The sequence below is a fragment of the Erpetoichthys calabaricus genome, chromosome 2, assembly GCF_900747795.2.
Source record: "Erpetoichthys calabaricus chromosome 2, fErpCal1.3, whole genome shotgun sequence".
In the NCBI taxonomy this organism is placed as follows: Eukaryota; Metazoa; Chordata; class Cladistia; order Polypteriformes; family Polypteridae; genus Erpetoichthys; species Erpetoichthys calabaricus.
Genome location: NC_041395.2, coordinates 97773819 through 97792613, shown reverse-complemented (window position 1 = coordinate 97792613; position 18795 = coordinate 97773819). Strand labels below are relative to the sequence as shown.

The following is an 18795-nucleotide window of genomic DNA, read 5'->3' as shown; positions in this document are numbered from 1 at the left end:
TGATAAAGGTGTATGAGGGTGTGAGATACAAAAAACACAAATTAGTGCAAACGTTGCTTCAGAATTGTTCGGGTATTACTGTGTGGTCACGTAGGCACAACAGTGAGAGAGAGAGAGAGAGAGAGAGAGAGAGAGTGAAAATCTCTCAGGTGGACGTTACCATATCATTATCTCTTGGACCAATAGTGTGAGTTTTCTGCATTCGACTTATACGACCGACATTATAAAATACCAGAAATTATACAGTAAAATCAAGTCCTGCAGATGAACTTATCCGCGAGTATATATGGTAATAACTTTCATCAATATATCAATAATCCAGGTTTTTCATCAATCTCTTAGAGTATGGCGCCAATACAGGACACACTTCATGGCAGTGAAGCTTTTATCTGTTGCACCTCTACACGTTAATCACCTTTTTCCTCCTTCTCAAACCTACTCAGTGTTTAATCTTTGGAAAATGTTATGGATTAAGATATTAAGGCAACTGTATATAGATAACATATTTTCATCTTATGAACAATTATGCTTCAAATTTAAGTTACCAGCAACAGAATTTTTCCACTATTTTCAAATTAGAAATTTTATAAAAAGAAATCTACCCCATTTTCCAGACCTCCCACCCATTTCTATTCCAGAGACAATGCTGATCAGTCTTGAAGACTCAGAGAACATCTGAACAATATATAAAAACTTCTCAAAGAATTTTCCCTTCAACAATTCTAGGGTTGGGTGGGAAAAGACCTTTCAATTAACATCTCAGAAAAGGAGAGGAAGTCAGCCTTACATAAAATTCACTCTAGTTCTATATACGCCAAACACTCAGTAATTCAACTTAAAATCTTTCATCTATCACACTTCTCTAGTTTAAAATTGTCCAAAATATACCCAGGGCAAGATCCACCTTGCAATATTTGATATCTAGCTCCAGCATCACCAGGCTACATGTTTTTGGAATGCAGCAAATTAATATAATTTTGGACAAACATCTGTAAATACTTATCAGCTATCTGTGGTGTCACAATCATTCCTATTCCATTAACGGCAATATTTGGTGAACTCCAAAGCAGGCCTAAAGTGGATAAGAAGAAATTGATTGTATATGCCTATAACACACTGCTAGCACATAAACTTACCTTGCCTAACTGGCAGAATACCAACCCACCTTTAATAACTGTGGGTAACTTACATTCTACATTATTTGAAATTACAAAAAATAAAATTCTCACTTAAGAGGAACTGTTCAAAACTTTTTAAAAACATGGCAAGACTTAACTGAAAAAATGTAGAATATTGATTCACATAGGGGGAAAAAGATGCTTTTTTCTTGCTTGTGGCTCTCCTCTCTTTGGGGATGAATTCTTGTTGTGTTAGGTTGTGTTTTTTTCTATGCTTTCTTAATTTTCTGGTGTTTTTTCCCCCCACAAGACTGATTTTGAATTTATTTGTTGTATACCTTTGACAAATTTTATGTACTTGACTGTTCATTATGTTACTTTCTTGAAATAAAATAATAAAAAAAACTTTAACAGACTTTAAAAAAACAGTCATCCATTTTAATCATGTATTTCTATTTGTAGAATAACTGAGTAAAAGGTAAGTAAGAGTCACAACAGTTAAGTGTCTCCTATCATGAATAAATGTTACAGTCCAATGATTGTCACTATTAACTGGAATTCTAATCTATACACTGTAACAAAAAGACATACAATAATTGGGCGAGGCAGATTTTTATATCATTAGCATATTTAAGCTACAAAATCTTATCTGGATAAAATGCGATCCGGAAGACTTTGATGCAAACACGACTGTGATAATGCTATTGGATAAGAGCAAAACTGTCCTTTTTCATGAGGTTGGATCTGTAGAGATCAGTGCATTGTTAAATCATTTGAGTCTGAGGCTGTTACAGAATGCTGAGGAAACAAGAATATGTTTTAGCACAGAGTATCCCAGTTTTCCCTCCTCATTAGAAAAAATGACACACAACTTTACCTACACAGAAACAGTGTTTCTCATTAAATTCTTGCAAACAAGTTAATGCACTGGCAGACAAATTACAAACAGTACACCAACTGATGTGACCTACTGTTTAAAATTGCCATTTTTAAAAAAAAAATCAAATATCAGATCAAAACCTTCACAGAAATTAATAAGATTAAACAAGCTTCACATATATTATACTTACTAATAGGTCCCCTTCAGTAGCAAAATGCACTTTTCCACAACATATACACACTCACTATCAAAAAATAATAATAATAATAATACATTTTACTTATATAGCGCCTTTCCCATGCTCAAGGCACTTCACATAGTTTGAGAAAGAACGGCAGGGTATACAGTATATAGCATTGTACAAACCAGATAAATAAATAAAGAAGATTAAGACAGTAAATTCAGAGAAAAAAGCCTAACAGACAACATAATTGATGGTCTAGAACACACACAGAGGTTACATGAGCATCTTGACATGGAGGTAAACAGAGAGAAGGGTAATAAAGTCAAGTAGAGCTAAAAGCATTCCTGAACAGATGAGTTTTGAGGTGTTTTTTAAAAGAATTCATGGAGTCATCTGACCTGATTAATTTCGGTAGGTCATTCCAGAGTCTGGGCGCTATACAGCTGAAGGCCCTATCACCCATGGACAGTAATTTTCTTTTATCTGCTATTAATTAACTTTGGAGATATAAGCCCTTGTCAATTTGATCACTCATAAGGATCTCACAATATAGTATATTTGTGACAGAGATAGATAATATTTTGAGTAGATTAGGATTGTTCAGGTTTTTTTAAACTCTTAGTGGCCAGCACTAGCAAGTACATGGGGAAAGAAATACATTTAAAAAATTATCATTTGTGGGTGGAGTATTCCTTTAACATTGATAGTAGGCTCATCATTTACTGTCTTTTCCAGAATTTAACCCACTGTTTATACATTTTTTTATAGTAAATGAGAGGGGCGTGCATGTTATACAAGAATGAAGTTATCTAAATATTTGTAAACAAAATCCTTATTCTTTCTGCAATTAATGATTATCAGATGATGTATACAAGACTCCATTTTATGCTGTACAGGCCCTCAATCTATTATCAGCATTATTATCTATCATTGCCTATTTCTCTAGGCTTCACATCAACACATTTTTACACAGTGACAATCAGGAAATGTTTCCAATGATCATTTGCCAACAATTTTAAAACGAACAGAATGGCTGCTGTCTACTTTCACCTGTTGGGTGTCAATTCAACCAATCTTGTAGCTGACCAAAAATTAATGTGATCATTTGAATATTTGCTGCTAACAGTTTTTGGCGATAACCCCAAAATAGGGGGTAGGTAGGGGTAGGTGGGCATCATGAGGGTAAATAATCCCTACTTCTGTAACGCATTGTTCTGTTCATGGTTAAATATATTGGATTTTGGATAAACGATCAATAAAAAATATAAAAAACAGTTATTTATCTTACAAAATAATAAGTCCATCCACCAACCAAAGTAAAACCTCTCAGTCCAGTTTAGGGTCAAGAGGGAACCATGGCCTGTTCCAGCAGCATTAGACAGACGCATATCATGAACCAACCATGCACAAGGCACTTGTCCAACAAAGGACACACTTGTGCACAACCCTTCAATTGCTTGGTTTAGACGGTTATCCTAGCACAAGTTTAATATGTGTAAGGAAATGGAGTATTCATAGAAAATTCACCACACAGACACTGAGATTAGTTCCCAAATGCAAACAACCTGTGCCAAGGCCAGGATTTGAACCCACAAATCTAAAGTTATTAGACAGCAGTGCTTCAGTGCAAATTTACAATATGTTATACAACAAGTACTATGCTTTTTTACCAAATAAGCATAACTGCTTGCATTTACGTTTTACCATAACTGCTTTCATTTTTCGATAAACTAGACTTCATCAGAGATCATTGGAAATTTCTTTGATAAATTCCATTAATCTACATTCTTCTTGATCTTCCTGAAAGACAAATAACATGCATACGACAAGACTGACTACCAAATGCCCCACCAGTAGTTTTATACTTGGTCTCTCAATCTGACTGGAAATTTATCTCACAATTATACCTAATCATCGTTGTTTCAGCCTTCTTTTCACACTGAGATCCAACTTTAAAGACTAGCCAAGTGAATTACATCATATATTAATTTAACATTTGATCCATAAACACATTAAAATCATTATTTTCCTCTTTACCTCTACAGAAAATAAATATTTTTTTCTCATCAAGGTGACTCTACAGAAGATGGTAACCTCTGCTGAAGGCATACAGTAATGTATATATATTTAGCCTGAATGAACACTGTTCAACACCTTAATTGTGAAGGCAGTTATGAAGACATCTGACCAAAAGGTTGCTGGTGCCTGTCGCAGTGGTAGCCATTGGAGCTTGAATGAGCATTTTCAGGATCTCCTATACCCTATGCATATGACCCCTAACAGGTAAGAGTGCCAGGAACACAGATTGGGGCATTTTGCCTTTCTCTCTGTTGTAATAGCTCACAACAGCAGATTTTTTGTTGGGATGTTTAGTTAATGTGTATCTTCAATATACAGTAAGACCCCATTTAACACTACCCCGATTAACACTGATTCTATATATCTGGTTTGTTCCAAACGCTAAAAAAAGCACCAAATTTACAATGATTCGTTATAACGCTATTAACGCTCAAACAAAACCCAAATGAATCAGTGAAAGGCACTGATTTTGAACAAAGATCAACCATAGATTCTCCCCTTGATAGATTTAAAAAACGACGCAACTTCCACAACATATGAATTACTGGAGAAATGGCAAGTGCAGATATAGCAGCTTCTATGGCATTTCCAACTTCTTTAAAAGACATAATTGAGCAAAGAAATTCTTCTTCTTTCAGCTGCTCCCATTAGGAATTACCACAGCAGATCACCTTTTTCCAAATCTTCCTGGAATTATCCTCCTGAATTGGTGCTTAATGTTGATGGAAGATAACGCCACGCCGCAATTTTATATCATGCAAAGAAAAACGAGAACAAGGATTCAAAGCCGCAAAAGACCACTTATCCCTTCTTTTGGGTGGTAATACTAAAGGAGATTTCAAATTAAAACTGCTGTTTGTGTATCACTCAAAACTCCAAGAACAATGAAGCTCCATCCATAAAGCGTTACTATAAACTTAAAAAAAACAGAGCCAAAAGCATTAGTACTGATTGATAATGCAACAAGTCAAATGCTCTTTTCCAACTTATTTTGTTTAAGTAGTTTATCTACCACCACTGCTTTGTTAATCCAGCCCATGGATCAGGTCAGTTGTTGGTGTTACCAGTGTTCCATCTCGCAGGGCACTCTGGATATAATCGAGAGGAGTTGCAGCGCACAGCTTGATGGCAACTCCGGTCTGTACTGGGAACTGAGAAGGATGGCTGCGAGGGCTCTGAGGGCACATAAGGAGGCAGTGACATTCATGTCTCTGGCGACTCTTCCTATGAAGTCAGTAGATGGATTGGGAGAGTATTAGGGGTCATAAGGTCGCTGGAAAGGGATGTGTGGCGCTCCCGATATCTATGCAAAAAGACGAAGGTCCAAGTCTTCATAGAGTCCTGGCGCTTCCTGTCTTGCTATATGGTTGTGAGACATGGACACTATCCAGTGATCTGAGACGATGACTGGACTCCTTTGGTACTGTGTCTCTTCGGAGAATCCTTGGGTACCGCTGGTTTGATTTTGTGCCAAATGAGTGGTTACTCATAGAGTCCTGAATGAGGCACATTACATGCATTGTGATGGAACATCAGTTACAGCACTACGGCCATGTGGTGCGATTTCCCGAGGGTGATCCGGCTCATACCATCCTCATTGTTGAAGACCCAAGTAGTTGGACCAGGCCAAGGCGCCCCCCACATAACACACGGCTGCGGCAGATAGAGGGACACTTCTGGAGGGTGGGACTGGACCGCATGTCTGCCTAGTGGATTGCCAACCTGGATCCCGAGCTATTTCATCGTGGGGTGGTTGCGGCAACGAGCTGTACCAGTGCATGCTCCTCAACCTGACCTGACCTGACCTGACATAGACAACATTAAACTCCCCTCTTCCTATTTATTATGTGTTAAAATGACCCTGTTTAAGGCTGTTTCATTTAATGCTTTGTTTTTTAGGAACACATCCTGAGTGTTAACGGGGGGATTACTGTATATAGGTTTATATAGTCATTATTGTCACACATACAGAGCACAGTGAAATTTTTACTTGCACACGCCAATCAACATGCAATACATTGCTACACTCCAGCGCCATGATTAGTGAGTATATCAACTTTGCCTCTACCTGAAAAATCTCAGAATTTTCCATTAGGAAACATACTAATAATGTGGTGTGGAATGTGGAAAGTGTCTCTGGACTGAAAGAATTGGAAGGCTGAGGTTGTGTTCCAGTTAAAGAAGGACTACACTCTTCAAAGTCACAGATCCAGAAGGAGCAATGCAGATTCTGTGAACATCATAGGACAGTGGACTGACTGATAGTTTGTTCTTGCATTGTTACTTGAAGGAGTCATGGAAAATTGTCTATTCTGTACACAAATGCTTTATGGACTTAGAAAAACAAATGATATCTTATGACTAGGACTATAAGATCACACAGTTTTAGGGCTGCTGCTCTGTGCTCCTGAGCCCCTGCACTGTGATGCAAGGGTTGAGTTGTTTTGTTTACACATCTGCCATTTAGGTGGATTCCACCAGATGTGGATGCAGATATACATCCAGGGTGCATCTTGATTCCTGAAATTTTTTGAGCAGCATATCAATGTATTGTTGAGATTTGGAGAGTATCAAGTTTGGAAAACTAAAGTATACATCTCTGTCATCTGCAGCTGGCATAATCCTCTTCACCTTTCAGTCTGTGATCTCTGCTGCTTACTGGAGTAGTCTGCAGATGAGTAAAATCTGTCTGGATGAGAATTAACATCTCCAAATATTCATTCAAAATCCCCTTACTAAATATAGTGGTTGGCTACTTACAGGTTAGGGAGAAATAGTATTCACAATTTAAGCAATTCAAGTTCCTCAAAATCTTAACGCAAGTCAACAAAAATGACTTGGAACCGAGTTTCAAATCAGTGAAGTGGTACTTCTAAAGATATTGTACTAGACTGTGGTAATGAAGCAAGAGCTATGTCTTGGTCAGCCTATATCCTGATCTTCATTTAAGTTCACAATCTCTAGGTCGTGACTGAAAAAATGAGATTGCAGTTATATGTGGTTAAAATGAGGTTCCTATGTGTGCTTGCTGGGCTTACTCTCCACCATAGTGTGAGCAGTTTATCAATAGAGTGGGATCTCAGATTACAATCACCATTTCTCCAGACAGAGAAAAGCCATTTGGAGTGGTATGGAAATGCAGGACATACTGCAAGGATTACCTCTCAGTTGGCCAGGCAATGTCTTGAAATTACTCAAAAGGTCCCGGAAACTGTTGCTTAGATCCAGATACATTCACATTGATATGCCGCCATCATAAACACCACCAGAAAAAGTGGATCAAAACTGAAGTGATTGTGAAAAATGATGATATAGGTTCCCTCCTGAGTAAGTCTTTATTACTGAAAGAACAATGTTAAACACTACAATAGAAGGTTGAGTTAAATAACCTAAACAATACAAATGTATCAAGAAAATATGAGATATATTTGGAAGGTAAACACAGACCTTTTACTTCACTCCACAGGAGGACTTGCACACATTGAGGTATAAATATATAGATGCCCTTTTCTGTCCATGTTAACAGATACTGGTCACTGCCAGGAGAAAAACAAAATGATATTACAACTTAAGTTTTAAAGCAATATTTCCCAGTCTATAGAAACATGTCGCAGTCATTAAATAGCCCTTTATGTAACATTCCACAAGACCAGATTTCTCGCATATTCCATCTCACTTTAAGAGTTCAAAGAGTCACAAAATTTAATTTACTATTTAGCAATATACATGTCATAAACTATAATTATATAGTTATAATTTATTGTCATTAACGGTTTCCTTATTTGATCATCCTGATCTGTAGATACTGCATTAGCATTCACTATGCAACATACTATATAAAGTAAACAAAGATTAGCAGGACACCATGAGTTCAGTTTCAGTTGAGTTTTGCATAAGCCAAGGACCATACATTATGGACCATGGCATTGTATGAGCTCTTGGCTGTGGCATAATACTCGTCTAGTTCAACACAAAGATTTTTTTACTTCTATTTACAAATAAATTTAAGAGCAAAAAATTTAAATATCACTTAATCTTACCTGACAAGCAGTAGTTTTGGGAATGCTATGGATTGTGGAAAACAAGTTGTTTTGGAATATACTGGGTCAGACCTGGCAAAATGTAATAATTAATTACTTTTTTCATACACATGGTGTTGACAAGTATGCTGTACCATCTTAAATATTACTTAAACGTTTCACCAAGCTAAACTACTACATTCTTCAATCTACCCAATAAGATCCATGCTTTAATAAAATGCAGTACATTTGCACAGAAACAAATTAAGCCAAAGTAAGTGTTCTAAGTAATTAAGAATTACAAGAACTAATTAACTAAAAATAGGCTTTTAAAACGAAGCCAATGGTTTTATACAGAACTGTCTTGACTAATGTATAAAAACTTAGAGGTCGATGAAATTGTTCATTTGTATGTTTCATGCCTTTTGAGTAATTCTTGTATTACATAGGTAAATGAATGTTTATTTTGACATTGTCATGATGTACTGTCATGTCTTTTTCAAAAATAAGAAAGTTCGGCCATTAGAAACATCTAGGTAGCAAGCTAGCTACTTTATTCCAATTAGAATTTAGGCTGCATACAGGGACCTGTACAGTAGTCTCATGTAATATATTTAGTTGAGATATATCATCTGTACACTGAGAAAAAGAATGGTGGGATTCTTGCCTACTTTTTGCACCATGTACAGGTACAAGAACCTTTGTAAAAGTGCTAATGTTTGTGCAGTGCCATCTGTTACGACAGGTAAGTACCAGTTCTTGTGTAACAAGATACACTGCTTCCACATTTCAACAGATAGTGCAATACCAACATTTGCTCTGCTGTAAAATTTTAAACACCCAGCAAATATCATACATCATAATGCCCTAATAGGCTATACTGCTTCTACACTAAAGAAAAGGCTAAAGTCATTAAAAATGGGTATGAGAAGACCTACAAGTCATTTCTCCCCATCATTAACAGGGAGTTTTAATTAGTATTTAAGATTGCACTGGTGCTCAACAAGTTTTGCTTGAGAGTGGAAGTTTAATATCTTGTTCTCAAAAATAATACGTTTTTGTACTTCATAGAAAAATACAATTAAGTAGCCCTATAATATTTAAACATAAACTTAAATATCTTCAAACAGTTTTTAAATATGGAGTCTCTAATGTAAATTATTAGTTGCAAGAATAATAGAGTTAAATATATGAACCTTGCCCTCAAACGCCCGTTCTCTAAACCCTTTTAATCTAAGCTTAAGGTTGTGAGCCACTGAACCCTGTTCGACCCTAAATGGACCACTAATTGTCTACCACGTATATTCACACATACTTATTATATGGCCACCTAACAGACATCAATCAACCTAGCTTACACATCTTTAGGATACTGGAGGAAAACTGGAATGCCAGAAGAAAAAACTGTGGAGACAGGAAAAACTTCACAGGCTCCATACAATTAGTGGCTACATTGTAACGACAGTCCATATTTCTGGATTATATCTTAATATAAATATAATTAGGATTTCTTTTTTAATAAATTCAAGTTTTCAGTCTGAATTTTATAAGTATTTGGAACACAATGTTCAATTGAAGTAAGTATTTGGAATTTGTCTACAAATTATCTTCATATATGCTTTAGAGAGATAGAAGAATAGAAATAATTTATCAAAATGTATATTTTACAAACAGGAAGAAATCTTCCAAATCTACTAACATTATCTCACATCTTAGTTTCTAAATTTTATTCATAAGATCCTTAATATAAAGAGGTTATTATTACATGTATATAATTTCTGTACATGTACCGGTTATATAATTTCATCCAGCTGACTAAAAATCTCTAAGACATTGAATTCTGTTGAGTTCTCTACTATTGAATGCATATTTTTTATCTCTCACACTTTGCACTGTACCTGTTTGAAATGACTGGCAGAGGAGGTGATGCCAACAACTTTTTAAATTGATGCGTGCTCAACACATCTCCTTCAATGTTCACTTCCCACATTCTTGATCCAGGGCGGGCACAATAAATAAGTGGTGATGGAGAGGTGCTATTCTTAGCCAATGGAAAAAAGCAAGCACCATATTCACCATCACGCTCCTTGTTTCCAATCCTCCAAAATTTCTCCCTTCAACAAAGTAAGCAAATTTAATTAACACCAGTTTTAGCCATAACCATTCAAAGCTAATATTTTCATACTTGTAAACTACTTGAGAAGCAGTGTTAGCCAGCATCTTGAATTCAATAAAATCTTTCAAAATTAAACATTTTTTATGTTTTTAGGGGTAAGAGTAATAGTAGAAGTACAATACAGATTTTAGGCTTAGTGCACACTTTTATTTTATTGCACACTTATTTCTTTCACCTGGGGCTACACAAATAATCATGTAATAATCATGATTACAATTACACCTATCACGATGACGGCACTCCATTTACTTGTAATACTCCCGGTATGTCAGAGATCGATCTTTCCCAGTTACATATGGCTCTGAATAGGAAATGAGTTTTGTAATTAAGCACAGACATCTTTACTAAGCACGAGTGTGTTTGCAAATTAGAGGCACGGAGATCATACGAATAATCACAGGAGACCATACTGAATACATTTTTAGGGGTCGGTTCCCTAACAATATTTTTTATAAAGTGTTAATTTTTTTCCCTCCTTTTTGCAGCACCCTCCAGAAAAAATGAGACGTAATACTGAATCTAACTCATCTTACACTTTTAAGACATTTTAGTATCAAATTGAGGAGAATTATTTGGAATATGGAATTATTGTTTTTTCTATAGCAAGGGCACTTATCAAAAATACATATTGTGCAAACTGTTGGGGCACTGTACTCAAATATTTATACAACCATCTACAATTCAACCATAGTGCAAGCAACACAAAGCTCCAGTAACGTTAGATCAGTGACACAGATAACCATTAATTGCTTGTTTATGCTAATGCATGTCCGTATTGAGCAGGCTATTGAAGGTAAATTCAGATAAGTCATTGCATTTTATTTATCAAAAGTCAAGTCTCCAACATGCAATGAAGGTTTTCAAAAATGATCAACCCCCAAGGTAAAAGATACATCATATCCTCTAGTACTTATTTCTTCAAACCTGTGTTGCCTTTTTTCCCCAAATCACAGAAAGGAAATCCAATGGGCAGGTGAAGCTTTATGCAACCATAACTGATTTGTGGCTGAGTTTGCATGATTACAGATAACGGGGTGAATGTAGTAAATGTCGTTGCTATCAGCAATTGGTCCAGACTTCTGAGCTTTGGAATAGGTCTGTGCTAATCAATGGTTGAGTATGCTATCACTAAAACTAAGCACTATCCAGAGCACTGTGTCTATGCCTTTGCAATACTGTCATATATTACATAGGTAACAGTTCATTGCTTGATGTTTGTGCAGACACCATATGTAAGCATGAAGTGAATTTTTAAAAGTATTTAGACAGTGATGTTCTTTTTGATTTGATGGTTCTGTGTGTGTATTCTAGCACATTACAAAAATGAAACAATGACAGAAGCATGTAACATCTAAATACTTCTTAAGCTTATTACATGTTAAAATGTGTTTCATGTAATGCTTTCAAATATATGTACAACAGAATTATCAGGTTGTATTTACATTAACTTGTGATGTTACCGTCACTTAAGTTTATTGTGTGCTTTGATTTTACATACACATGCAACTTTTGTTTTCTGCAGAACCCAATTTAACATTCTAATGTTTAACATTTTCCCACATTTTACCTTTTTAAATTGTGAGTGGTGGTGATGACTGGTCTTCAGAAGATCATAGGTTTAAAAAATATATGTTTTATTTTATTTTATAATTATTTGAGCATCAGTATTTTACTGCATTTACTGTATCACATAAAACAGTGACACATATACTAAATAAGCATCTTATATGTTTATTTTAAACAATAAAAAGAAACAATATTGTTTTAAACATTTTTTTTAAATATTTTCTAGCATTTAACAATTTCATATTGACAATGTTTAAGTGGTTTAGAAAACTGCTAATTACAGGCACCACTCAGTTGTGTGCATACAGAATAAAGTAACTTGTATGCATCTGGCAACACAAAATACATATTTCACTTTAGTGCTACTAATCAAAACCAGTATTTGCAATTACAGTATCAAGGGCACTAATCATCAACTGTGAATTCTATGCTCTGCTGCCACTATCTTCCCTGTTCATACTTATGAGATAAGACAATATGTTTGATCACGCATGTAATAGAAAAGTAAATCAACATAAATACATGCTGGCTTTGTAAACTTCTCAGATTAAATCAGAGCTGAAAAAAGTGAGCAACGCTGAATTAAGCTTTTAAATAAAACAATAATAAGTCACAAAAAATGAAATTTTTAAAGCATGCACAATTTCCCATGATGATGTATGTAATACACAAGGCAAATGATTCTAGCAAGATGAAGTGAGACCATATCCTTAGAAAAACTACTGAGAAGAATCTTGCATATGAACTCTATGGAAGAACATTAACGCAAGCAGTGTATAAATTATGGAGGTCTCAGAAACTGCATGTAATAAAAACAAGCAAAGCACAAAATCCTACTGATGAATAATAAAGTCTATATTTATTATCTACTTGCACTAAATATTAATTGTTAATTATTAATCCTAGAAGCTAAATAGTTTATACAGTATTTGCTATTTAGGATAATAAGACCCTTTTGTCCTTCATAATTGTCAAAGGAAATAAAAAATAATGAAGAAAATAATAAAGGTAGATTTTAGCTGATACTTTAATACTAGAATCCCTGAAGCCTACGAAAATAGTTGTAATGCCGGGCCACCTTAAATTCCTTCACACCTCTTTATCAGCGTCTTTGTTTTGCAAATGTCTCAATCAGCACAGGCAGCAAGTAGCCTGCTATCCCATCCCCCACCGATGCAACTGAAGTTCTCCCAGCTTGAGTCTCTTTATCTGGGTGTGAGGTGTATGGAATTGTAAAGGTTAATAATATATCATTAATTGGAATACATACAATTCATGTGTGATCCATGTATACAACAATCTGGGTAAATGTAGGATGACAGAAAATGCGAGGCAAGAAATATTGAACACATAACTAAAATAGAAACCTTTTTCATGTAATGACAAAATGCTGATGTGAAGTATATAATGTGTGAAGACTGAAGTTCAAATATCAAATAAACACTTTCACAAAAGGTATAACAAACAAGTGTGCTTTTATTCAAGGATATAACCAAAGAAAAAGAAGTCATTCAATTTACATGTTGTGGTCAATGACTAAAAACCTAGGCTCAAATATCAAATCGACACAAAAGTGAAACGTATGTTTGGCTGGTGCAGAGGTAAGAATGGCTGCCTTATAATCAAGAGGTTACCAGTTCGAACTCGGGTTTTTCCCATTTTGAGTATTGAGCTGCTGTTATTATTACTATTACATAATAAAAACAAACATTTGATTTGAGTCTGTAACACCCGGTGTAAATTTTTACTACCTGTAAAAGATATCGCTGAAGGCATATAAGCAGACTTACAAACTCTGGTGAATCCTGTCTTCTTGGTATTTTGTTGTCACATAAATTTTTTTTTTATTCCGTTTTATTTTTGAATAAAAGCACACTTATTTCGTTATACGTTTGCAAAAGTGTTTATTTTATATTCCAGTAACCACTTGAATGACATCAACTCTGTCTTTGCCTCTGTCGCACATGCACACACACATCTGTGCATGAAAACGTCATTATTTGAAAACTCTATATCATTTGAATGTGTTTTTTGTTCCTATCTTGCCCAATCACTGTGTTATGGTGCATGGTACTGAGAATGCAGACAGACTTCTTTTTGGCGTATACACCATCAGCATGGCACTGCCAGATTTAAACACTAGCATGGAGAATTGTTTGTGTACTGAAGTGACTTTATCTGCAGGTGGAAGTTCCCATTGTATTTTATGGTGCCAAGCAGACTTGTGTTGCGGTGCAGCAGTCTATTAGCCAGCGAAAGCGACATGAAGAAGTTATTTGTTGTTACGGTTCGGCCTTTGTCCAGAAACAGCTTTATGATCACAGTATCGGAAAGTCTTTCTCCTATGGAACAGCTGGGATGTTTTCCTAAATAAGGAGTGGCATTGCACATGTATTTTGTTCCCAAATCTGCCACAATCCAAAAGTTTATGCCAAATTTGTCAGGATTGGTTGAGATGTATTGCAAGAAAGGACAATGGACCTTGGTTGGAAACAGTTGCTCATCAGCAGTAATATATTGCTCTGGGTTGTAACTCAAAACACAGTTCACAAGAAAATGTTGCCAGATGTCAGAGATCACAGCTAATCTGTCATTTTTCACACGTTCTGCATGGGTGTCTTTGTTGTCAAAGCAAAAATGCCGCATGACAGTCTGATAGCACAGGGCATCGTATCTTTGATTGCCGGTACAACAAATAGTTCTGACTAGGCATCAACCACACCACCAACTGTGGTCATCGCTGCTCTCGTGAAAAGAATGGAGATAAATGCCATCAACTCAGAAAGGGAGAGGCAGGTTTGTTGTACAACATGAACATGACTGAGAAAATAAAATTGAATTAAAAAAAAGAAAAAAACTTTTACAAGTAGCAAAAATTTACACTGGGTGTTACAGACTCAAATTAAATGTATGTAATAATAATAGCAGCTCATTACTCAAAGTGTGGAAACCCCAGACTCAAACCCGCAACTTCTCAATTACAAGGCAGCTGTTCTTACCTCTGTACCAGCCAAGCAGTCATTTCGACTTTGTGTCAATTGATATTTGACTTGGTTTTTTAGTCATTGATGGCAACATGTAAATGGAAAGATTTATTTTTCTTTGGTTATATTCTTGAATAAAAGTGCACTTGTTTTGTTATACCTTTTATGAACGTGTTTATTTGATATTTGGACTTCAGTCTTCACACATTATACACTTCACATCAGCATTTTGTCTTTACATGAAAAAACTTTGTTTTAGTTACGTGTTCAACATTTCTTGCCTCGCATTTTCTGTCATTCAACATTTATCCACATTGTTGTATACAGGGAGCACACATGAAATGTATGTATGTATTCCAAATAACAATATATATTTACCCAGTACAATTCCTGGCACCTCACACCCAGATAAAGACACTTGAGCTGGAAGAACTTCAGCTGCGTTGGTGGGGGATGGGATAGCAGGCTGCTTGATACAAAACAAACACGCTGATGAAGAGGTGCGAAGGAATTTAAGGTGGCTTGGCATTACGACTTTTTTCATAGGCTTCAGGGATTCTAGTGTTAAAATATCGATTTTTCTGCCAAAAGATGGGTACTGAAGTAGAATGTGTTTTGTGACAAATTTTTTGTAAATGTGTTCTTTTTTTCATAGAACCATTAATAAATGGACAAGTTATCCTATGGTGTACTTGAAAGTAGCATGTTAAAGATCTTCAAATCCCAACCCAAAGTGATGTTATGAATTATATACACATAGGAATTGAAAAGCTGTGGTTATTGAACTTCTTGTTCTCTGCAAACATAAAACTACAAGAACAATGTATTGATCCATTGTTCCATGATTAGCACAGAATCTGTATTACTTCTTCTGGGTCTGTGAGATTGAGGACCAAAATCCAGCTTTAACTGGAACACAACTTCTTTGTCCCATTTGGAAAAATACAGACCACTACCCACTTCTTCCAGTCTGAAGGCACAGTCTCTACCTTCCACATCACATTTGTTGATCAAGTTTCCTAATAGTAGATAGTGCTGTAAACTGTACTCTGATATTTTTCGGGTAAGGAAAACAAAGGTTTAGAGGTAAGGTTGTTATAGTCAATAATCATGGCACTGGAGAATAGCGATGTGTTGCACGTTGATTAGCACACGAAAGTACAGTAATAATGTCACTAAACAAGCGACAATAATAACCCTAAAAATGCATATAACTTTATCAGAGTGGTGTCCAATACAGGGTTATTTCCTGCTTTTTTCCTGCTACCAAGACAAGTCCTACTGCCCATCCGTTATCACTGAAGAGTTTAAAACTAAATTAACCTCCTTCAGAAAATAGGTAGATAGATATATTTATTAGGTGTGAGACACAGTTATTTAATTTTCATATCTTACAGACAAGCATGTTTGGTTAACTGGCTGCTCTGACTGGGCTCAAAATGAGTGACAGTATATGAAATTTCATGGGTATGCCCTTCAATTAACTACTTCCCCATTAAAAATTGGTTTCACGTCCCAAAACATCCTTCAGTTTCCTGAGATAGAAAGAACAGGTTAAGGAAGGATAGATAAATGTGTATTTACTTGTCAGTGTCACAGAGATAGCAGCGATTTAATGATGATACCAGAAGTCTTCCTTCAAAGTAGCTGAGCTGAACAACTCGTGAGTCCACCGTAGCAATAGCCTGTACAGGAAACATCACAAACCCAGCTCCCTATAACAGAAAAAATACACATTTTACTCTAATGTTCAATCATCCCAATGGCTGAAAAAAAAAAATAATTTCATTAAAAATAATAAAATTAATACAAATCAACGAGGCATACTTTGCCGAATTTGGTTGAAGCAACTCTGGCTACTGATACTTTTCCAGTGGAGTCCCCTATAAAAAGACGATGCTGAGTTGAGTCCCAACAAAGTGCTGTCACTTCCCTTCCCCTGTGCTCTGAAGACACACAAACACGTTCTGGTTTTCCCCGATGATCGACATGTAGTTCCCAAATCACCACCAAGCCCTGGCTGAGAAAAGGCACATCAGAGTTTAACTGGCAACTACTTTCTCGATAATACTTACTCACCCACACACCCAATGAACTTTCTATCATTAGTTCTAATATGTAAAAAAAAGTAATGGGAGGTTTAAACTTGCTCAAAAAAATAAAAGCAAATAATGCTCTTAATACCCAATCATCATGTGAACAAACAATACAGAGTACATGTTTTAGCTTCACAATTTCCATTAAGAGGAAAGCTTTGAAAACAAAAGGAACCGACAGTCTGCAGACACATACCTTGTTGCCACAGCTACAAAATCCTCATCGTGGAGACAGCATGCCACTTTTGAAACAGAACCTTCCTGAAAAATCAGAGAAGCGAAAGTTAAAAAAGTAACCACAAAATCCTAGCAAAGCAGATGAAAGCAGCCAGCATACAAACAAGAGAAAAAGAGAAAATGGAGTAGAAGAATATTCCACCTTGTGCGTGAGAATTAACTTCTGCTTCCAGCCTTCCTTCTGAATGAGGTGCAGGCCTCCTGCTGAGCTACCTAAAGCAAGCCATTTGCGAGACACTGCAACAGACGTGCACTGAAATATGGAGAGAAAAAACACACACACACATGAATAAACCTCAGTTTAAAGCTCTGTACGAAGCCTGAATAAGAACAACTTAATGGATAAACTCTACAGGCTTATGGTCCTGCAAAATTCAACTCAATCTTGCCTTAACAAAGGTCATTGGTGAATGAGAGAGGAGTGCCGACTATATGAATAATGCTTCAGATACTAAATGACCTGAATATGACTTGTTAGGCTCCATACAACAAAGGGCGGTAACAATTTATTAATTATCTGCAAATTAAGTATTTTTAAGTAGACTAGTTAAGTCAGAGGTAAATACAAACATTGGATGACAATTCAAAGTAACTGAAAATACAACTCACTCAATGGACATAAGCTAAGCAACAAAGACTGCCATGAAAAGTAGCAGCACAACAGGGTCCAGAACACTATGCAAATGGTTACTGGCATCCACAAGCAAACTTATTTTAGAGATGGTTTAAAAGTACAGCACCAATCTTATTGAAGGTAAAGTTTTACAATTCCACAAATGATCTCATATAAATCAAAAATGTATTGCCCACAAATCAAAATATCAGTTGTCACGCATGGGGTGCTGTCATTAACTGCCTTTTCTCCTCCATTCACAGTTGTGAGGGCCAAACCAGGATGACTTGCGATGTCATTTCCACCACACCATGGAGACCCTGTCTCTCCAGGTAAACTCCCTATAAAAACCCGTCGTGTACAGGATTTGTCATTCACTATTGAACTAGAGCCAGAAGAAGACAAAGATAACACATTATAGAGAAATTCAAGGAGAACGCAAAGCCATAGCAAATATTGTTGTCACAAGAACCAATATTTCGGTACTAATTCAGTACCAGAGTTCTAAAAACGTAATGGTGCCGGCCTTTTCACAGTATCAGTAGTACTGAAAAAACTGGTACTATACTCATTCATGTGTGACTGCACGTAGGAAGGCACAATAATAAATGTAAAAATGTGATTAAAAACTACATATGAAACAGCACCACATCAACAAATACTGAAAAGTAAAATAGCAGAGATCATGTCCGAGAAAACGTTTACATTTTTTTAAAAAGCACCATTATTGCAACTTATTTGGAATTACTTAAAAAAAAATTTGTTTTGTGCATGATTTAAGGAGAAAATAACATTACTGATCTAGTGAGGTGTAATCGTTTAACTTGTATTATAACGCATTTG

At 35.9% G+C, this 18795-nt stretch overlaps 1 protein-coding gene across 3 annotated transcripts in view; it reads right to left on the bottom strand.

Moving 5' to 3' along the window:
- The window catches only part of hps5 (HPS5 biogenesis of lysosomal organelles complex 2 subunit 2), a 58135-nt gene that overhangs the window by 32137 nt on the left and 7203 nt on the right, over positions 1-18795 (bottom strand). For 2 of the 3 annotated variants that reach the window (XM_028794182.2, XM_051923199.1), the window contains exons 3-9: positions 17482-17592; positions 17299-17363; positions 16834-17026; positions 16591-16721; positions 10179-10394; positions 8302-8373; positions 7709-7797 (exon numbers count right to left, since the gene is read on the bottom strand). In XM_028794182.2, the coding sequence (XP_028650015.1) occupies positions 7709-7797; positions 8302-8373; positions 10179-10394; positions 16591-16721; positions 16834-17026; positions 17299-17363; positions 17482-17592 (877 nt within the window). Of the gene's footprint in view, positions 1-7708; positions 7798-8301; positions 8374-10178; positions 10395-16590; positions 16722-16833; positions 17027-17298; positions 17364-17481; positions 17593-18795 lie in introns of those variants that run through there. The other variant, XM_028794184.2, reaches the window with a different exon arrangement.